This window comes from Mus musculus, chromosome 18, assembly GCF_000001635.26.
Source record: "Mus musculus strain C57BL/6J chromosome 18, GRCm38.p6 C57BL/6J".
NCBI lineage: Eukaryota > Metazoa > Chordata > Mammalia > Rodentia > Muridae > Mus > Mus musculus.
Window position 1 is genome coordinate 82,552,206 of NC_000084.6, and position 22,269 is coordinate 82,574,474.

The following is a 22,269-nucleotide window of genomic DNA, read 5'->3' on the forward strand; positions in this document are numbered from 1 at the left end:
TCCAGGTCCTGTGGGCAGTTCTGATAAGCCATGGAAACAGGGGTGCTCACGATGCTCTGACAGTTATCAGAAAACATCTTAAAGGGAAGTGTCTGCCACAGCCACCTTGGTTTCACCTCTTCCTTCTCTCAGCCTCCCCAGAGTATAAACCTGGACAGTCCGTGGGACTGCCTGTCCCCTCATCCTGACCCAGGCACCATGTCCTGTGAGGAGGGTCTCTAGGGACTGAAATCTTGAGCTACCCAAATCTCTTCGCTCATCCACTCTTAGGATCTTCCCTGGACCAGCCCTCTTGCAACTTGGGCCGACCTCTGCCCTTTCCAAAACCAACAGACAATGACCCCCATTCTGCCTTCCATCCCTCTGCCTGCTGGATTCCATGTCCCAGGACAGTGCGGCTCAGGACCTGGAGCTCCTTCCTGCTTAGGCCGTGTCTGCTCTGTCAGTCTTTCCTCTGGCTCTAGTCTGTCCATCTGCAGGGATAACCTCCCAAGGGCCCTCTTGTTGGCTGTTCACCTTCCGTCTGTCTTCATAGCCTCCTGATGAGAGAGCGCGCACACACAGGCTACCTGACTGATGTGTTGCTGCACTGTGGGGTCCAGTGACACAGCTGTGGAGGTCAGGAACCCAGAATTAAGCTGTCTGGGAGCCACAAGTTTCAAGAGTCCATGCTATGGCTCCTACATGCAGGTGGTGCCAGCAGCATTCCTTGGTGTCCTGTGGCTGTGGTTGCATCTCTGACTCTCCTCCACCTATCACATTCCTTCTCCAGTACCAGGCCTCTGTGTCTCAGTTTTCCTCTCTCACAAGATCCCTAGCTTCAGGATTGCACCCACCTCCACTAGCCATGAGCCCGTCCTCACTGGATCACGTCTGCAAAGACTCTATTTCCAGTTAAAGTCACAGACACGGGCATAGAGAGGGGGATAGGATATGAAAATATCAGTTGGGGGAGGGGCATTCAATTCTTAGCTCACATTTTCTTCATCCAATTTCCCCCACTAGAATGTAAGCTTTGAGAGAAAAGGGACCAGATCTTATTCCTCACCGTGGCTTTAACACTTAGAGAAAATGCATCCCCTCTAATCAATAAGTCATCGACAGTGGGTAGATGGAGGAACGGCAGTGCGTAGTAGGATGCGTGCAAGCATAGTCTCGTGCATGGGTGCATAGATCGCTGGGCAGGTGGACAAGGTGGGGGTGGATAAAGAAGTGGGTAGATGATTGATGTTAGGTAAATATCACTGGGTGGACAGATGGGTGGTAGGTGGATGGATGGTTAGAATAGTCAGAAGAGGGATGGATTGATAAGGTGAACAGATGATAAATGGGTGATAGACTGGAAGGGTTGTCAAAAGAGGATAAGGGAAGTGTGAGCTAGCCGTATTTCTAAGGTCAGTAATAGAGTTGGGAGAAGAGGTTAAGTTACATCCATTTAAACCTCACACGAAGCTGAGAGGGAATGGACTTGCTGCCGTTGGTGAGGAAAGCGTTGCATTTCCCGTGTGCTTGGTTGTGAAGTGCTCAGGTCCCACATGAAGCAGTCAGGTTACTGCGGCTTACAGAGGAGCCAGATCCAAATGCCCCGAGTAAGCACGTCCCCGAGCCAGAGGCCTCCAGCGGAATCCGGGAGAGGGATTGCTCAGTGCCCTGCTTCCCTGGACTGTAAGCTGCAGAAAGATGTGGGAAGTCCTGTTCTCCACTGAGAACACTAAAAGCACCTTTTGTCAAACGACCGCTTCACATCTGGGGCTTGTGCACTGGTGGCCTTTTAAACCAGAGACAACCCACAAGATACCTAACCTGCGGGGCTCTCTGGTACAGTGAGCAACTCAGGAAATGCTTTGGCTTGATTGCTGTGGGCTCTCAGGCCATCGCCCTCTGGAGTGGTTCTTTTAATGAGAACCTGAAGATTGGCCCCTGAGCCATGTATACCAAGCAAGCTCAATCCAGGTTAGCTCCCTCTGGTTGGGGCAAGCTAACGTGCTCCTTGGGCCCCGCGCGTAACTGTGCGTTTTATAGGAGACAGCTAGTTCAAGACCCCAGGAAGAAAGCGGCTTTGTCCCCCTCTAGGCCTCGTACAGGCCCACATTCATATCTCATTGTTGTTGCAGGGGAGGCAGATGCGATCCAGAACAATGGGACCTCGGCTGAGGACACGGCGGTGACAGACTCCAAGCACACAGCAGACCCAAAGAATAACTGGCAAGGCGCCCACCCAGCTGACCCAGGGAACCGCCCCCACTTGATCCGCCTCTTTTCCCGAGATGCCCCGGGAAGGGAGGACAACACCTTCAAAGACAGGCCCTCAGAGTCCGACGAGCTTCAGACCATCCAAGAAGACCCCACAGCAGCTTCCGGAGGCCTGGATGTGATGGCATCACAGAAGAGACCCTCACAGCGATCCAAGTACCTGGCCACAGCAAGTACCATGGACCATGCCAGGCATGGCTTCCTCCCAAGGCACAGAGACACGGGCATCCTTGACTCCATCGGGCGCTTCTTTAGCGGTGACAGGGGTGCGCCCAAGCGGGGCTCTGGCAAGGTGAGCTCCGAGCCGTAGAGAAGCTGTGGGTTTAAATGCGGAAAGGAAGGAGAGGTGGGCAGGTGGAACTGGGCCAGTCACCATCGCAGAGCAACCGTGTCCCTGTGTCTGAGATACTAGCCCTGATCGGACAGTGCTGATGGCCTGGGGGATTGGGCGTGGAGTGGGCGTGGTCGCCACTTAGCCAATTTCTACTTGTTTTGCTCCCTTTGTCCTTCTCACACGGGACTGCGATTGGGTGTCACTCAGGAATGCAATGCCTTCTGCATCCTAACTTGAGGCACCCAGGATGTAGCATTGAGCCTATGGGTTCTTAGGTATACATGCCCTATGCCTGGGGCTTCAGCAGATCCTGCCTCTGCGCAGTGCTTCCGGGTTTCGAACCTCAGCTGTGCTCATTCTCTGCTGGGTACAGGCTGCTAATTGCTTGCCGCTGTGAAACAATGGTCCAATTGAGGCGAGGAGGTCTGCCGACTGACCTCTGCACCTCCAGCAAACTTTCCTCTTTGTCCTATGTAGTTTGGTGGGGGTGAATGAATGAATGGTGTTCATGACAAAAAAAAAATGTGTGATTCCGTTAATTTAAATATAACTTGTGTTTCATGATGTTTCAAAAGCAAATGCCCTGTGTTAAAATGTATCAGAAGATAAAATTGTGCAGATGGTCTAGTTTCCAAGGGCAACATCTGGGGTGGGTTACTCATGAGCCCGTGGTTCAGGGTTTGTCTGTCAGGTGGCTGCCACCTTGTAAGTGTATGGCATTTTTCCATCTCTCTGTTGGATAGCTGAGCAACTCTTGGGAGAGATATGGATGGGCCATTAAAACAAGCCCAGGTCTTTGAGTACCCTCTCAGCCTGGGCAACTTTTCTGCCTGTAAGTTGTGTCTGTTGTCAAAACTCTGGCGAACGCAAGAGGCTTTTGACTGAGATGTAGGGCAGAGGCCCCTCCACGGCTCTAGGGCCATTGGCAGTGCAGTTTTGAAAATGCTGTAGTCTCCAGCCACACCTTTGAGCGTGGGGATGGTTGTGAAATGCTGTACCTAATGACGGCTCTCCTGCCCCGTGGCCACCAGAGCCCCTTGGTGTCTCAGCAGCAGTCTGGCCCTCGCCTTGGATGTCAGCGCTACTTGTCATTAACACTGGATATGTCTCACTTGCTAACAGAATTCAAGCTGCCCCAGATTCCTGCAGTCTGTACTTAGCGGTATCGCCTTCAGCCTGATCCATCAATCTTGTTTCCAGGGCCGATTTACATTGTAGTGGCTTCCAAGCACTCATCTCGAGGGAGGCGCTTGAGATCTGGAGGATCCTGACTGCCCCCTGAGGTCCATCTGTGTAGCCAAGCCCACACATGCACACAGCCGCACCCAGTCCAGGCAGCCGAAGGAACAGGACCTAAACTGGGCAGGAAAGATGAAGTAGCCAGAAGGCACAGGGTCTAGAACCAGTTTTGTGGCCATGGTTCAAGTTGAAAAACCATAGCGTGTTCATGTGTTGTTCCATGGCTCTCCCAGAGTGGACAGATGTGCCTTTCCCTCCATCGACTGCCTTCAAATCACATTCTTTTCCAATTCTTAAAAGAAGAAATTCAAAACTCAAAAGCAGTCCAAATATTATATATATGCATGTGTATATATATATATATATATGCATGTGTATATATATATGAAATTTTTTAAATAATTGGGATTTTTTGAAACTTAATGTGTTGATTTTTTTACACCATTGCTGTGCTTTTTGAATATGAAGGATTATTTAAATGAACAACCTTCGTACCAAAAAAGTCCCTTGGCATTTGCACGTGTGGTCCTTATGGTCTCGTTGTTTATTAGTTTTTTAAATTAGCATGCAGAATAGAGTTATGGCATTTCCATACAGAGTTTTTGTTGCTGTTCCCCTCTGCCCTCCTGAAGCTTATTCCAAGCATAGGCAAAGGTACCTTCCGCTGCTGGAAGCTCCCTGCCCCGGCACACAGCAGGGGTCAGGTCATGGTGTTCAAGCCTCTTTGATTGAAGGTCCTTGGTTGTTTAACACTGGCCGGTGGAGGCTTAACTCACTCTACACCCAGCTATAAATCAGTCATCATAGAAGCAGTTAGGGGCAGTTACTGCTATGAGCTGTCAGGAGTATTTGTTTCTGTTTGTATTTTAATGTTTATAGATGGGGAGGAGCAGGGCTTGTTTTCCTATACTGCAAAGGTCCTTAAGAAAGTCCCAAAGGCTGGAGAGATGGCTCAGTGGTTAAGAGCACTGACTGCTCTTCCAGAGGTCCTGAGTTCAATTCCCAGCAACCACAACCATCTCTGAAGAAAGTTGCAAAGAATAGAGTCCAAAGGCTAGCTAGCATCACTTGTGGCAAAAGCCAGCACCCTTGATGTCATTCTAAGATGTGCATCTAACACACCTGCAGGGTGCCACCTGGAGATGCAGCTATGTGACCCACCCGTGTGGAAAAGGATCCCCAAATAGAACCTGGGAGACTCTGAGCCCCCTCCCTCACCCTGCAGTGGGACTTCTGGTCATGTTGTCTCCTGCATCCTCCCTCCCCGGGCACGTGGTGCCTCCGTGCCATGCAGAGCCACCACCCCCAGCTCCCAGAATGTGGGGACAACACCCAGCCTTTGTGCGTTTTCTGGGCTGGCATTCAAAGGCAGCCCATGAAGAATGCTCTGAGAAGGCATATTCTTCCAAGGTCTTTTTGCTGTGCGCATGCTCCTTGGGAAGTTCATTTACTGTGCACATGTTCCTTGGGAAGAAAGGGAGGCTGTGCTGTGGCCTCTAAGGAACGGGTTTCCCAGCCTGTAGAATGCCCAGGCCTTATGAGGCTGTGAGGTTATGGCTTTGGGGTAAAGAATAAAGACACCTGCTCCGAGCCCATTAACTCTCGCCCAGTCCCAGGACAGTCCCCAGGCCACCAGCCAGCGTCTCAGAACACAAATCATAGGAAGGTTCCTCTTCCTACCCAGAGCAAGTAGCATCCGACGGAGGACCTAAGCTGATCATGTAGTGTCACATCCAGACAACACAGGTGCCACAAGAAAACATCTTCCAGTCTCCCAGGAGGGGGAGGGGCACGCTCTTCACCCGTATCTGTTTGCCTCTATTTATTTTACCTGAGATCTCGGTTTCTAACCCGTTAGAGCCAGCATTTCAGTCAGTCTTCAGATGGCCGCTCCGCCTCTAATTTTGACAGGATGGGTTTAAGATGCTTCCGGCCACTAAGTCCTGGGTGATCTTGTAAATTAGCTAGAACATCTTTTTTCCTGATACTGTCCCATGGCATCCTAAGTTGTGTTAGATGCATCTCCGTTCTGCAGTTAGTTTTGTCTTCACTGTTACCGTGGCAACGGAAGGCTCCAGATAAACTTGCCATCCATCCTGTGAAAGGTGACATTAAAGGTCACATGAAGGACACAGTGGAAGTGCCCAAGAAGTACTCCCAGGGTTCCAGTCTAGTGCCACCGTCATTGTCATTGCCTTCAGATAAGAGAGAACTCAGGGATCCGGGCAGAAGCAAAGAGAACTAGGGACCCACACACCACTCCCTGCCTCCAGTCCACTTGCCAAGAGTTTCCCAGAGACTCTCTGGAGAGAGTCAGCCCGGGATGGACACACTAACATCTGTGTCCAAGTTCACACTTTTGAGATTTCTCGTGTGAATCAGAGTAGCCTCACTTGGTCAGTTCTGGGTCCCTGGTCTCTGACTCTGCCTTTCTGCTGCCTCGGCCGGTCGGCACAGCCATCCACTGACACTGGAATAGGAATGTGATGGGCGTCGCACCCTCTGTAAATGTGGGAATGTTTGTAACTTGTGTTTGTATCTAATGTCGATCCCCTTAGGTGGTTGTACTATAATTCATTTTTGTTGTAAACTTCAGCCTAAGATAAATGTACATCTGCTTTTGTATGCACTCATTAAACATTGTAACAGACCAAAGATGGTGTACTAATTGCACATGGACTTTTTAAGTTGTATTTTTATTTTCCTAATGGCACCGTGTGACTGGCGTTTCCGTGGCTTTGAGAAACACCTACAGGTAAGTCTGGCACTCAAGTTCTTGCCACTTCTGAAATGGCACAGTCCTGAGTCCTCTGTCTCTACCACAGACTCAAGGTGGTCTCTCATCACGGCAGTGTAGCATCTAACTTTTCCCCTTCCCATAGGCATGGTCCTTGTGTGTGCTTAAGTATCCAGTGGATGCTAAGGGATGTGTGAGCCGGCACAAAGGAACCGACCCAGGGCTCCCAGCAAATAGTTACTGAGTATCTCGCTCTTCTGTTGCTGTGATAAAAATCCTGAGTAAAGCAGCTTGCTGAAGGAAGAGATGTTTCAACTAGCACTTCCCCCAGACAACACATCTCAGCCTCCCGCGGGAGCCGGAGGCAGCTGGTGACACTGCAGTCCAGACAGAATCAGGGACTTCTCTTTTGTATTCAGAACAGAACCCCAGCCCAGCGAACCTCAATAGGGTGGATCTTATCACCTCAATCTTATCAAGAAAACCCCTTATAAACCCAGAGGCGTGTCTCTTTGGTGATTCTAGATTGTATCAGGTCAGCAAGCTGTATTAGCCATCACAAGCACCAGGGCCACCCACGCTGGGCTCCCCAGGGAGGGTGTGTTCAAAGGGCGACAAGTCTCCTCCCGCTGAGCTGAGAGGCAGGCAGACTCCTCTTCAGGGTGACCGCTGGAGGAAGCTAGAAGGCCTAGAAGGAAGACAAGTGAGAGATAAAACTAAAACTGAGTGAATTCGAATGTGGTTGTGTAGCATCTCCGCCTTTTAAACCCACTCCTCTTTAAGGGGTTTATTTCCTGATCATTGGCGCTCCTTTCCAGGGAGGTGGGGTGGCGAAGGTTAGCCAGCTGGTGACAAGCAGTTCTGACTGGTTGACGGAAAGTACAGCTTGACCTCTAAAGAACAGATCAGCGAGGGGAAACAGTCCCTTTTTGAGCTCATGGTGAAAGTCACTGAGGTGCCAAGATATTAGCTTAGTACTTAAGAATGACTGGACATTCCCATCGAACCATGGCTTAATGTTTTATCTTAAGATTGTTTTTTGTTGTTTCTCTGTTGTGTCTTTTGCCACAGTCTCTATTTTGTTTATTTGTTTACAAATAGAAAAAGCAGAGAGCAGCAGCTCAGATAGCCGGAAGTGTCCCAAGGGAACCCCTAAAGGTGGCTCAGCGCCTGTGTATCTCCCTAAGGGGTGTTCTTGCCCCGCCCCTGTCACCCCTTCCAACCTGCAGGTCGGCCTCAGGCTGGGGCACCCGCTTTTCAGTTAGTGAGTGGGAACCATTGTACTTCTGTCACCTTAGACCCTTGTGAACCTGCACAGCCATGAGAACGCTTGCAATTCTTTATCTAACCCTGTGTGGGAGTGGTGACATCAGGGTACAGATCACACTTCTGTAAGTGTCACTAGGTCATACTTTCTTAGAACCATGATTTTGCTCCACCCTGTATGTAGATGTCAGGCCTGGCAGGGCTGTGGAGGAGCTCACAGGGACCAGCGTTCATGGAGAAAGTCGTCCCCGTGGGTCACAAAGGTGACTGAAGTTGCACCTTTATCTTTTGCATAAATGTGTAGCCTGGGCTTGCTCAGGCACCCTCACTGGCTCAGTTGCTCCTTCATCTTCTGTGTAGCCCAGGCTTGCCCAGTCACCCTCCCTGGCTCAGTTGAGGGATCTCTCTTCACGGGGACAGCCACGTCTGCCTGAGGAGGTTTGCTCTAACAGGAATACTCAGTTGCTCCCTCTCTCAGCTCCCGGTACAGGAGACTTAAGCCACCAGGATTTCTTGCTAGTATAGAAGATGCCTCTCTTACATGGGTGAGGACTCTTGGCTATGAGACAGACTGCTGAGCACGGGTCACCTCTGACTTTCCACTCTCACCCCTGCGGTGTTGACTTTCAGTGGTACTTCTAGAGGAACTAGTGAGCCACGCCATAGTCACCTTGCAGAACACTCTGCCCACGGTTAAGAAGGCCATTCATCGGTAACAAAACAAGAGTCTGGAACATCCTGGAGGGATGGACTCTCTTGGCTGACCACTATAAGCTACCTGTTCTCTCTCCCTCACCCCACCCCGTTCTTCCCTCGCCCCTCCCTGTTCTTCTCTTGCCACACCCCTGTTCTCTCACCGCTCCTCCCTCTTTCTTCTCTTGCCCATCCCTGTTCTTCATTCGCTCCTCCCCCCCACCCCCGTTCCCCTCTCGCCCCTCCCCCGTTTCTCTCTCATCCCTCCCCCGTTCTCTCGCCCCTCCCCCGTTCCTCTTTCGTCCCTCCCCGTTCCTTTCTCACCCCTTCCCGTTCTTCTCTTGCCCCTCCCCCGTTTTTCTCTCCTTCCATTTCTCCCACTCCTTGTCTTTCACTCCCTGCACCTCTCCTGATTATTTTGCTGTGAACAGGCAAAAAGAGTCGCCTCCTGCGGGCCATTTGTCTGGGTGCTCTGATTCTGTTCTCTTGACACTTCCTTGAACTTCCTGGATGTCTGCACACGCTCTCATAGCTTACAGGAGATTCTAAGTCAGGAGTAAACTCCACATCACGAGAAGCACAGCGGTACAGTTGGGGGTAACATGACCCGTGCCGGGGAATAAGCAAGCACCTATGCATATAGAGTCACTGAGCTTCACCAGCAAGAATTTGGGCTAGAAAATGTCACTCCGTGTGACCTCAGGAGTGACCCTGAGCTCCTGAAATCGGCTCCCAATACTCTGTAGAAGCCTTGAGAAGGTGAGCGTGTGCCACCCACTGCTGATTCCTACTTGGAAATCCAGCACAAAAGCCACCACATTTGCCAGTAAGGAAAAGGCCTGCAAATAAAAGCCAGAGTAAATCGAAATTATTCCATTGCAGTTCCATAGTAGGTCTCCAAATGCCTCCACAGCACCAGACAAGAAAGCATTTCTTTGCCTGCTGGGGGTCGGCTACACTGATCCTAGAGATGTGCGGAGGACTGTGGGGCTGGCTCTGCAGGCAGTGCCCACACGGGACTCACCCGGCCCACTCTGTCCTCCTCGGCAGGTACCCTGGCTAAAGCAGAGCCGGAGCCCTCTGCCCTCTCATGCCCGCAGCCGTCCTGGGCTGTGCCACATGTACAAGGTAAGTGGCGGCTGCTGGCCCACCAGCCTAGGGTTACCTGGTGTGAGATGTTCTCAGCACTGTGGGCCTTTGAGAGGGTCATTAGGACAGGCAACTCTTTCAGGGGCTCACTGTGTCTTGGGGGTTCAACATGTCTGTAGGGTATCTGTGAGTCCAAACCAAGATAGGAAAGAAAGCCCCGAATCAAGACAACAAAGAAGAAATTTCTAAACAAAACCCACATAGGAGGTAGGGAGCCTGTCTGCGGTGTGAAAGTTTCGAAGGACAGGACAGAGCTGTCAGGTCACCATAACGGGAACAAGCTGTAGGCTTGCGATGTGGCCTTCTGTGATACCATGCATGTGGAAAAGCCACCAAGTGGATAGGCCAGGAAGGACCAGGCTCGCCAGGGCATTGCCTGCCCAGGTTCCCTGCCTGCTTTGACAGCAAGCTCCTACAGATGTCAAGCACTCCAGCTGTCAGCTTGATTTAACTCAAATAGCAAGTGTCCTTAAGTCCAGTCCACAGACATCTGTCCCTCTGAGTGTGTCATAGATAACATGGTTGGGATCTGCCCCCACTTCTCAGGATGGAAACCACCACATTAACTGACTGTGGATGAAGCTGGGGAGGGCAGAGACGAGGGGACCCTTCAGTCAAGCACAGTTGGGACTGCTCCTAATACAAGATGAATGTCACCACACAGATCCTGTCTCTCAGTGACTGTGTCACACAGAGGCACAACCCGAGGTGAAAGGTTAAAAAACTAAGACGTAGAACCATTCTCCGTGCTCCACGGAGCACCTAACAGGAAGAAGGATGCTGAGGGATCAGGGGACCACACAAATCTTCTGCAAGGTATTAAAAGGGAGTCACAGCAATCAAGGCGGGCAGCAGGAAGGGTGCCCATAACCATAGGCTTTGGAATTCCTGGGTCAGACACTTGCACGGGAACTCAGCTTGAGGTAGGTGACCTGGGGGGGGCAAGCAGCGGGTGCTTGAGGAGGTTATGGTCCCATGCCTTGCCATAGCGTCGTGAAGAATGGGGAGCATTCTCACTGGCTTCTAAGATGGCCAGCCTGGGGCCAGGGCTGAGAAGGCAACAGAGGAAAGCAAGGTTAGTCTAGCCTGGGGCCGTGGCAGATGTGTGACTGCAGACATGGGCAGTACTGGGAGCCCTGGGGGGCATTGCGATGTCTCTTAAGTGACTGACTGGAAGCCCCATGCAGGGTGTGTGTTATGGCAGACCACTGCTCAGTTTTCTCTGTGTACTTCCCCGGAGTAGTTTCTGAGGATGCCCTGTGCCTCCAGCATTCATCTTTCCTGGGACCTGCTGGGACCTGCTGGGACCTGCTGGGACCTGCTGGGTCCTGCTGGGTCCTGCATCCACTTGGCTTTCCTGAACCGGGAAACATCTTGGGCAACAGCACCGGCCCAGCAAGCACCTGGCCCCAGGCCCCACTGCTCCAAGACTTAGCATGCTGCTAGTGCAACCCGTGTGAGTCCTATAACAATGGCAGGTGCTTCACCTAAGGGGAATAAGGGGCTTGTGGTACACAGGGCTAGATGACTGAACCAAACCGGAGAGCACTGGCTCATCTTGAATGACGCTGACACCGCCTACCCTACCCCCTGCTCCAGACCTGAGACCCTCTGCTACAGAAGGTAGACCCTGTGCATAGAGAATGGAGATTCTGACTGGAACCCAGGGGGTTCCCACAGCAAGGAACTATCAACAGAATATTTGCTTTTTCTCCTTTAAAATTTACTTAGCAGAAAGAAGCCAGCCCCTCCTATTCTCTACATCTTCATCCCAAATGCATATGTTTTAAATTTTCTGCGCATGTATTCTAATGGCTTGAGATGAATGGTCTTCTCAAGGAGATAAAGCCATTGGGTGGAGGCCACAGCCTGGATAGCAATTTAACATTAGAACATCCTAAACTTTAGGTTGTTTCTCAACCAGTGGGTTCCAACCCCTTTGGGAGGGTCAAGTGACCCTTTCATATATCAAATGTCCGGCATATCAGATATTTACATTATGATTCATACCAGTAGCAAAATTACAGTTATGAAGTAACAAGGAAATTATGGCTGGGGATCAGTACAACATGAGGAACGGTGTTAAAAGGTCGCAGCGTTAGGAGGGTTCAGAACTGCTGCATCAGGAGGGGGAAACTCTCCCAGGATGCTAGAACATGCTTCGGGTTCCCAGCGTGACATTCTTGGCATCTATTACTTGTGAATTCCATTTTAATTCAAACAGGGTTTGAACTAACTGGCTTGAACATACATTAGGACCAAAGGAAAATAGACAGCAGTTATTAGGTGTCGCGAGTAATGCTTGCTTGTCTACTGTGAGGGAAAACAGAATTATAAGACACTTGTCTTTTGTCTCTGAGTCACTCAGATACTGTGACCACTGCTAAGCTGGCCGTCCTGGCTCTGAGTGGCCCAGCGTGCTGCTTCCTCTCTCTTTAGCAGTGGAACACACTACTTATTATGCTCTTTTAAAAGGCACCTCTCTGTCTGTGTCTGTAGAGAGGCAGGTATACATACTATATTATACTATATTATGTGTTCCCGTTCCCCTCCCCCTCCCCCTCCTCCTCCCTGTTTGCTAAAACACCCGCAGGTTCTGTAACAAAGTAACAAAGACCCGGCCTTCAGTGAAAGAGCTCACACAGAAGGAGCTGACCCTAGCACTGCTAACGGCCCCCTCAAGCACAGGCCCCCCACTAAGCATTCATCTGTTCTAAGAGACCCAATCATTTTTCTCAGGGCAGTCAAGCTCTTTAGAGCCTGAGGGGCAAAAGGGAAGGAGCAGGAGACAAAGAGAAGAGCCTTTGAAACAAAGCGCAAAAGTTCCCGAGTGGGAACAGGTGCCAAGCTCAGGATGAGAAGCAAGAAATGCAGAGACAGGTCTCGTGTATCCCACGTGGGCAGCCCTCCTCCCCCTTCCTGCATCGTGGCTTGCTAGGCTCGAGCCTACCATGGACTGGCACCAGGCAGGCAGCATGCTCTGCTGAAGGGAACATGATGAACAAAGCTAGGAGGTAAGGAGACCCTACCCACAAGGACAGCCTCCTGATTCCTCTGTGTGCGGCTTGGCAGGAACCCCGAGGGAGCGGTGGACAGGAATAGCCACCTCCACTGTCCACACCACCAGGTCCTTTGTCTCTGTTTTCTTTGGAGTCTTCTCAGCTCCTTGCCACCCTGGCAGGATATCCCATCACCACTGTAAATAACCCCAGAGGTTTTCCAAAAGGCCCACAGTACATCACACCCATCAGCTCTGGGGTTCTGGAATCTTCTGTCACAAAGTGAGAGGCAAAGGCCTGAGGGTTAGGTCTCATCCTACCAGTCTGCCATGGAATGTTCCAGGGCTATGGCCTTCTCTGAATCAGACTGTTCACTTGTGAAGCTGTTGCGACCAGAGAGAGAGGCCTGTTAGGTATCCAGAGAGAGCTTTGTGCTAATCAAGCAAGGAAGGGGTGTATGCTCGGACCAGGCATGGTGCGACATGGGCAGTCTCATCTCTGTGTAGTTCATTTCCAACCTGCTCTAGAAACACCCAAGCAGCCCCAGAGTGCAGTGCTTGACCTGAAGGCCCAGAGTCTTGAGCCACCTACCCTGTGCTGCTACAGCGCTGGGCAGTTTCCTTTCTGTTCTGGAGTTTGTTTCCTCCATTGTTAAATGAGAGGCTTCGTTAAGCAAAAGATACAACAAACATTGCCCACTGGTCTCCTGTCTTCAGGAGAGGATCCTAAGATCTCTGGGTCCTTCCCTCTAAAAGGCAGAGCCTCAGCGGGTGCTAGGCTTCCTAGATCTTCCACCCACAGGAAGTGTAGCTTGCAGAGCCTGGTCCCTGTCCACACAGAGGGGCTACCCACACACAAGTAGCGCTAGGAGCTGCCTGGCTGTTTGAGGAATCCAGTTTCCTCCTGGTTGCTCCACACATGACTCTGGGTAAGATTTGGGTGGGGTTTGTAGCTGCTCATGGTGTCTCTCTCTGGGGCAAGCACTGACCAGGGCAGGAGGCCACCTGCCTGCCTGAGTGCCCAGCTTATGGTGCGGTATGCACCCCATCCTGCCGCCGAGCCCAAGGCCTTTGCTTCCTGGAAAGCCTGCCATTGCCTCACTGTTCCTTGCAATGAAACCTTCCCAGACCCCACCCTGCACTCTGCCTACACACAAAGATCCAAAGCCACAAAACCAGGTGCTTCTTGCCATCCAGCTCTAGGTAAGTGAAGGGGAATCACAGGTTCAAGACTAGCAGGGGCCATATAACATGACCCTATCCCCAAAGGTAAATGCCACATAGCATCAGTGTTTGCTCTGTGCTTTTTCTGTGACCTCTGTTTGCTCTTTACATGAACTGTTACACGGTGGACATACTGAAAGCGATGGGTACTTAGAAACAGTAAAGAAAGGGAGTATTAAGACCAATATCACCTCCCACCATGTTTACAAGGAACCAGGAACTGCAGGATGCTGGGGTGAGGTGCCACCTAGCTGCTGGCCTACTCAAAGCTGAGAGGCAGCACGGCCAGGTCTGTGACTTCCTGCATATGCCACAGGGCCACTGCACTTCTGGGGACCCACTGTCCAGGAAAGATCTGGAAGCTGGCATCAGCGTAGACCCTCTGAAGCCAGGCCTGGAGAGCATCCGGTTAAGACGGGGAGTGCTTTGTTGGCATTGCGCTCTCTCTCTCTCTCTCTCTCTCATCATCATCATCATCATCATCAAAGCTATTTCAAGTGCACATCCAAGGATGGAGAAATCCAGAGGATTCTGAAGTTAACTGTTACACTGCCAAAGAAGAGGGCACAAAGTTGCCAGAGGCAGCCAAGGGATCTTTGTCCTTCAGGCCCTGGAACAACATGAAGGAGCTGGTACCCCCAACATTGCAGCAGTGTCATGGTAACTTTCCCTTCACACGTGGCTGCAGGTCAAACGCTAAGGAACCCAACACTGAAATGTGTGTGGCAACGCATCCCCCTTCCACCAGGGACACAAAGATGGATGCCGGTGGTCCCAGGCTATCTCCAGAGCAGATACCATCCCTGCCTTGCCATGTCTGAGGGCAAATACAACACAGTGAAGTTAGGGGGCAGCCTGAAGTCTCCATCTATTCATACCTGTCCAGAAAGTGAAAAAAGCCACAAGTATGCTGCCCGGCTTGCCATGAAGAAAGGGGGTCTCTCTTACCAGTCATCGGCATCAGTGACTGTGATGCCTACATGTTCTGTCCCACCGATGCCCGGCAAAGAACTAAAACAGGAGGGAGGCCGCACATCAGCCCTGATTTTGCTAAGGGAAAAAAAAAGAGCGATAACACCTTCCCCTGAGATTATCCCAAGCAGCTTGACCACAAATGACATCAGAGCCTCTTCTGTGGACGTACACCAGACCAGAACTGGGGCAGCCAGTGCTGAGAGAGATGCGTGCTGACAGGTCCTGAAGCAGCCACAACATCTGGGCGGCCAGGGGATGGGGAGTCAGAAGTGAGGAAAGATGGCCTCCACTGTGGACATGCTCCCTCACCGTCCTGAGACCATTGTCAAGCGTGTCGGCACTCATTTCAGCCATGACCTCTCCCTGAAGTGGTTCACAGATAGATTGGCTGTTGACCTTGCCACTGGCTCCCAAGTGGGGAAACAGATGTGACAATCAGACCATGAAAGAAGGGAGCTATCCGTGGCCTTCTTCCCCTGGAGACAGTGTTAATGAGGAGAGCTGTTCACAAGATTTCCAAGGCACAGAGAGTGTGAACAAACACAAAAGAAGCAGCAGAGGCCAGTCCTATCAGAGAGAGGCTCTGTGGGTGTCAGACTCGGGGAGTGCAGATGAGAGGAGACGTCACCTGCGCATAGGAGAAAACATAGTATCAAATCTGAACTCACTCTGTGGGCTGTTCTGAAAAAGTGTATCTCAAGGTGGGAGCTGCCACCTGCACATACAGAGCAGCCCCTGAGTTCAATTAAGACAGTTAAGTACTCACTCCAGTTTGCGCTAGTAAGAATGCTGGCTGTAGTGTCCTGACGCCACCGTGTGGCTGAGATGTGTGCAACAGTCTGTGATGCCAGGTTGTACTGTGAAGGAACAGAGGGTAACCACCATTTGCCCAGCGAATGTAGGAACCAGGGCTCAAAATTAAATCTAAAAGAAAGAAAGGCACGCGCATCAAAAGATAACTTGGTTTGATTTTTGCCTCCCAGAAGCAGAGCAAAGTGTTCCTACCTGCTGGTGTTGAGGCCTGGTGTTTTCTTCCATGGAAATTGGCAGCGTCCTACATTTTAATTGCATGGAAATGAAACGTTTTCAGTGATGATGGCATGATGGGAAATCCCGTCTTTAACCTTACCTGTGACTGCATTTTCAAATCCTACTTAATTAGGATTTCCCGAGCCGGGTGGGCTCCATCTATCTGCTCAGTTCTTTCCCTCAGATATAAACAATTTCTTTCTGGCCCACAGCTTCAGAACCTAACATCTGCAAACCTTGAAATGAATGGGTGAAACCCATGATTTTAAACTCGATTCTTCCCCCACATCTTACGGCCTGCCGTATAACAGACCAGCAGCCTCCTGTGGCTGTCACTAATCACGTGATCCTCCCACGCTCTCCACACCCAGTCTACCTGGTTCGCGCTGCCTTATCTCCAGCACTGGGCCTGGCCTCCTCGGGGCCTCAGCGGGAAGGCTTTAGCCTCTCAGTTTCGCCCTACAAATGAAGCCGAGGAGGGCAGTAGAGCTGGGTGAAGGGTTTGGCGTCAGTGAGGGGGACATAGCACCTCCTGCTTAAACGTGAGTCAGCAGTTGTTTTTCATTGTTTACACAAATCTGCTTGGAGACAGGAGAAAGAAGAAAGTATAACTCTAAAAACCTGGGTAAAGCTGGTCTGGATCCCAGGCAAAGGGAACCCTTCTCGGGCCAGAAATAAAGAAGTAGAATCTATTTTGCTTAACCATGAAACACCAGGCCCCACTTCCTTGTGAAACGGCTATTGTTAAAGCTCATGATGTGTCCCAGGCCGCTCTTAGGAAGCAGCTTGTCTTCCGCAGAACAAGCAGACGCCCAGTCTGATGACCACTGGCCTCTGATAGAACTTCCAAGCTTAGCCATCCCCAACCTTCCACCCTACAAGAGGTTGGAAAACATATGAAAATCCCTTTCCGGGCCTCTGCAGAGAGCATGTTTGAGCGCCCCCTGCTGGTGAGGTTGGAAAAATCCCTTTCCGGGCCTCTGCAGAGAGCATCTGAGCGCCTCCTGCTGGTGGTGGGCACTGTTTCCCATGAAGGAAACTGGAATTTTTCAAAAATAGTGCAAACAGGCTAATGGAGAAAGAATGGGTCTTAGAAATCGATGATGTGGTTGGCCAGGGTTGCCTTCCATAGTTATAGAATGATTCATCATAATTTTACTTTATGTCGCCGCAAAATTTGCCATCTTTGCTTATTAATACAAAGCTGTATTGACACAAAATGAGGTTCCTGACATAACACTAGGAAAAGAGAAAAAATAGACAAAGAGAAGGCTGTGTAGTAGGAGCTCCTTTAAAGCCCTTTGCAGCCTGTCATGTATGAAACACCGTCCTGTAAGTATACACCATTTTCAAAACAATTGAACTTTTTATTTCTGAAAACATGATTATATTTGCAGACCATCACTTGCACCAAATGTTCGGCTCTAAACACAACCATGGGGTTCACTGGCCAGGCCTTGGCATCAGGTGGGCCAGATGGCAAGACCACCAGCCCACTCAGATTCCAGGAGTCATTGGCAGGCCAGCAACCACGGCCTTGGCTCTGTGGCCCTTCTTGCTGGTGGAGAACTGATGTGGTTACAATGGCTGTTAGTAATCTACAAGAGCGATGGTCTACTGTAGATAAGCTCAGCATAGACAGACTGCGCTCTTGAGGGACAGCACTAAAACCCCCGCTGTGGGCTCTTTGCTTAACCAAGAGCACAGCAAGGTTTTATCTGCCAGAGAATACATACCTGCATATAACTGATAAAAAGCTACAAGATGAAAGCCCTTCCTTCCAAAGTTACCAGCTCACAAGACTGTAGGCAACCTTGCCCATCACCAGTGTCCTCTGGTAGACACTCAGAAAATCTGGAATATCCATGCCTACACGGAATGTGGAGTAAGCCATTGTAACTAACTGAGCAAAAGTGACCTATAAGAAAAGTTCCTGGGTGGAAGCAAGGCTCGGGCTGCCTTCCCACAAAGGTTCTGGTGGGGAAATTCACAAAACAGTGTAATGATTCCAATGACTGCATGCTGTGCAGTCATAAACCATGTCAAATGGGCTTGCTTTGTTTCATAAACTAATTATAACAAAGTAGACTCGCTCTGTTTCGAGTTCTATATGTATTGACCAATTTATAAACTTGTATAACTACTACCACAAATATATATCAACCTAAGACCACCCCTTCTTTGTGTACACAATTCCCCCTTTCTTTCATCTCCTCACTACAGCCACCGCTGCTCTAGTCTCCCTTCCCATAGGATAGGCCTTTCAAGAATACACATAAAAATAGTATATATGAAATCTTTTTGAATGGCTTCTTCCATGCAGCATGATGTAGAGGTGTCTTATTACATTTCAAAGAGTTAATCTTATTGCTAAGAAGGACTCCATTGAGTGAGCACTGTCAGACTATGTTGATTCTCTTGATGAAGAACATCTGAGTTTCTTGTAGTTTGCAGAGATTAAAAAGTTCTACAAACCTTCAAGTGCAGGCTTCGAGTGAATGTAAGTTTTTCATCTAAGATTTAAATTGTTTTCCTTCAAAAAGATATATATTCACCCAATATATTCATGCAAAAATTATTTTCAAAGATATAGCATTTCTCTTTCATTCTTCAAAGCATGAAACGGGACTGGAGGGCCATACCATAAACACATAATCGGTGCTGTAGGAAACTGCCAGGTTGTTTTTCCTGGTGACTGCATGATTTTGTACTCCATTGCAGTGCATGGGGGAGTTCTGGTTGCTCCCTGTACTAGCCAACACTTGTTATTATCGTATTTTTCTTAGCTATCTGAATAGGTGGTAATAGCATCATCTCATGGAGCCTGTTTGCAGGATCTTCATGGCTGTTGCTATCGAGCAGCTGTCGCGCTGATTTTTTTCCCCGTGTCTCTTTCTTACTTCTGAGCTTTGACGATTTAGCTGTTCTTTTAAAACATATTTTATGTTTGAGTCTTTCTTTTTCATATGTGATTTGCAATATTTTCTCCCAGTCCAAAACTTGTCAGACCATGCATAACAGTGTCCCGTGCAGTGTCAAGCTTTAGCGGGGTCAGAGTTACTGTTGCGGGGCTGACGGGATGTGCCTAGGATAGTCAGTCTCCTGGTACCCACATTAGCCAGAGGGTTCTCCAAGCTGATGCTCCACAGCTATTGGCATTGCCAAGAGGCAGCTGACAAGGAGACCACAGAGCATTCGTATGGCAGTCTGGGAAGGTCTGGCTCCTCACAGCAGCCAAGGCAGAGCAAATGCCATTCTGTAACCACAGCAGGCCGCTGGGCATGTGGGAAGTGAAGAGGCGCCGCCCTTGAGAGTTTTTCAAGGTGTGAGCTCACTGTCGGAGGAGAGAGAATGGGAAAGGAGAGGAAGGAAAGGAAGCCATTTACAAAGTCCCGGCTGGCCCGCTGGAGTGGGTCAGGGGAGGCGGAGTTTGGCCTGGAAGAGTGAGTAGATTTAGAATGTGGTTCCTGGGAAACAGTGAGCTTTGGTCCCTGAGGAGGGCAAGAACTATGTCAAAGGTTTGTGATGTAGGAAGTGGGTGAACAGCGTCGAGGTGATGGGGAGAGATCAAACGCACAGCTAGGATCACTTCCTACATGGAGTAGACATTTGTCCACAGCCTCAGGACATACAACGCAGATTGTAAAGCTATGTTAGCTGCTTAGTTCATCACGAGGATCATGATATAGCCGACCCGGAAGAAAGCCAAGTGCTAGGCAAACGGCACCGGTGCAGCTCCAGTTTTCACCACAGAGCCACGCCCATTACGTACAGCCTCTCGAGCTCGAGAAGCAGCTCTTCTTGCCTTTCTAGGTGGCAAACTCCCCAGCGGGTTCTCCCAACCCGAGCCCAGGGAGACAGGATGCTTCAAGTGACTGGATTGCCATCCCAGACACATGGCTGTGACCCCTGCAGACAGGCTGTGTATATCACTCCTGTTGTCCTTGAGGCTGTTTGGCTGAGGTTGCTCAGAATCAGCACAAGGTTGACTCTGAGTGCTGGGAGCAAAAGAGGGAGAAACGACGAAACCCGTGTGATCTCTTCCAGAACTCCCTGTCTGTTCCTCTCTGAGGACGGTGACGTTGTGAAATCCCCTTGCAGGATCTTTCCAAGGATTCCCGGTTAGATGCAAACAGTTTCTGTAGCTCTGTGCACGTCCCCTGTGTCGAGCAGAGGTAGAGAGTGACAGCCAGGAGGACAGCATCAGGAGAAAGCAGAGCTACTTCAGTCTCCCCTCCAAGCTTGCTCTCACTTGGGGTAAATCACTGGCCATATGCTTGCTAGAGCATCTTATTGACTATATTCACTGGCCTAGGTCCCTCTGGTTCTGTGGGTTATGAATCCTCGGCCCAGATGGACGCTCAGAGCAGGTGTTACTTCCATCTGACTCAAGATGGGAACGTGATAGTCCTCTGTCGACAGACTCAGAACCCTGGTGACACGAGGTGACGAGGCTAGCTCATAATGCACAACCCCAAAGTGAATGAACAGACTCCCTCTGCCAGTGATGGCTTCAGAAATAAGAGAGTAGCCACCTGGCAAACTGGTGGTTATGCACCACGCATGCTCCGCTAAGCCCCGCCCCGGACTCAGTTGTTTGGTGGCACACCAGCAGCTTCCCAATCTCCAGGAGGCGTGGAGTAGAGACTCACCTTCCTCAGAAGGGCAGACGTGGCCCACCTACGCCCTCTCCATCCTCAGCTGCTCGCTTCTCTCTTTCAGGACTCACACACGAGAACTACCCATTATGGCTCCCTGCCCCAGAAGTCGCAGCACGGCCGGACCCAAGATGAAAACCCAGTAGTCCATTTCTTCAAGAACATTGTAAGTGACTGTGCACAGGGGAACCAAGAAATCATCAAGGGAAAGGTTGTGGATCCAAAAGAGGTCTTAGCTCACACCTAACCTCCATGGATCCTTCTCAGGGTGCCGCTGGCCTGAGAGACACCAACCTCAGGAGGACCTGGGTCATCCCAGGTCCTAAAGGACACGCGTGGGTGCATCTGCCATGCTTTTAAAAACCTGTATATTGTAATAAGAATTTAGTATTCCTGAAATCAGGCAGCTAGTAGGTGCTTAATTAAAAATATAGACTTTATGACCTTGAGAAATGAAAATGGTGGGAGTCAGCGTTGCCCAGGAGGGCTGGGGAATAAACAGAGAAATGTAGGGTGCTTTAGGCCAACAGAACTGCTCTGCGTGGCATTGTAACATAAGACATGTGATATTTGTTAATACACATAGGATGCATGCCACATAGAGTGAACCTTGATGTATCCAGATGATGATGGTGATGGTGATGATGATGGTGATGATGGTGATTATGGTTATGATGGTGGTGCTGATGATGGTGATGATGATGATGGTGATGATGATGATGATGATGGACAATGATGATAATACCCCAATGTTTGTTTATCACTTAGTACAAGCAAATCATGTTAATGCTGGTGCTGAACAGCAGAAGCTGAGCAGATGTGTGGGACTGCCCTATGGGTACAGGGGAAATGTGTGACTTCGTGACAATTTCTGTGTACATCTAAACTCTTCCACAAAATAAATGACTTAGTTACTTCTCTATTGTGGTGGCAAGATACCATGACCAAGGCAACGAATGGAAGAAAGAGGTTATTTGGGGCTCATAGCTCAAAGGGTGAATCAGTGGCCATCATGGTGGGGAGCATGGTGCTGGGGCAGTCACTGAGAAATCCCATCTTCAGACACAACCATGAGGCAGAGATAGGAGGAGGGGGAGATAGGGATAGATACACAGATAGGTGATCGATAGAGATAGATAGATACAGAGTTAGAGAGGTAGAGAGGTGATAGATAGATGATAGATAGATAGATAGATAGATAGATAGATAGATGATAGATGATTGATAGATAGGAAGATATGATAGATGATAGATATGATAGATAGATGATAAATAGGAAGATATGATAGATGATAGATAAATAGATATAATAGGTAGGTAGGTAGATAGATAGATAGATAGATAGATAGATAGATAGATAGAGATAGATAGATAGGAAGATATGATAGATGATAGATAAATAGATATAATAGGTAGGTAAATAGATAGATGATAGATAGATAGATAGATAGATAGATGATTGATAGATGATATGATATGATAGATGATAGATATGATAGATATGATAGATAGATGATAGATAGGAAGATATGATAGATAGATGATAGATAGATATAATAGGTAGATAGATAGATAGATAGATAGATAGATAGATAGATAGATAGATGATAGATTGATAGGAAGATATGATAGATAGATGATAGATAAATAGATATAATAGATAGATTGATTGATTGATAGATTGATAGATGTGATAGATGATAGATTGATAGAT

The 22,269-nt window shown here is 49.4% G+C and overlaps 1 protein-coding gene and 1 long non-coding RNA gene across 20 annotated transcripts in view; one reads left to right on the plus strand and one right to left on the minus strand.

Moving 5' to 3' along the window:
* Mbp (myelin basic protein) overlaps positions 1 to 22,269 on the plus strand; it is a 110,547-nt gene that overhangs the window by 77,115 nt on the left and 11,163 nt on the right. For 5 of the 17 annotated variants that reach the window (XM_006526452.4, XM_006526455.2, XM_006526453.3 and 2 more), the window contains exons 4-6: positions 2,115 to 2,545; positions 9,573 to 9,650; positions 20,620 to 20,721. In XM_006526452.4, coding sequence (XP_006526515.1) covers positions 2,115 to 2,545; positions 9,573 to 9,650; positions 20,620 to 20,721 — 611 coding nt within the window. Of the gene's footprint in view, positions 1 to 2,114; positions 6,499 to 9,572; positions 9,651 to 20,619; positions 20,722 to 22,269 lie in introns of those variants that run through there. The other 12 variants (XM_006526454.3, XM_030250358.1, XM_006526456.3 and 9 more) reach the window with 5 other exon arrangements.
* Gm52337 lies at positions 2,549 to 20,624 on the minus strand. 3 transcript variants are annotated; one of them, XR_003952594.1, is made up of 4 exons: positions 15,874 to 20,624; positions 15,635 to 15,792; positions 14,842 to 15,496; positions 2,549 to 7,251 (listed from the first exon to the last, which is right to left on the minus strand). It is a non-coding gene; the product is annotated as a predicted gene, 52337 (long non-coding RNA). The 3 variants fall into 3 exon arrangements; XR_003952595.1 differs by lacking the exon at positions 2,549 to 7,251 and having other exon boundaries at positions 8,850 to 15,496; positions 15,874 to 15,922; positions 16,274 to 20,624; XR_003952593.1 differs by lacking the exon at positions 2,549 to 7,251 and having other exon boundaries at positions 8,850 to 15,496.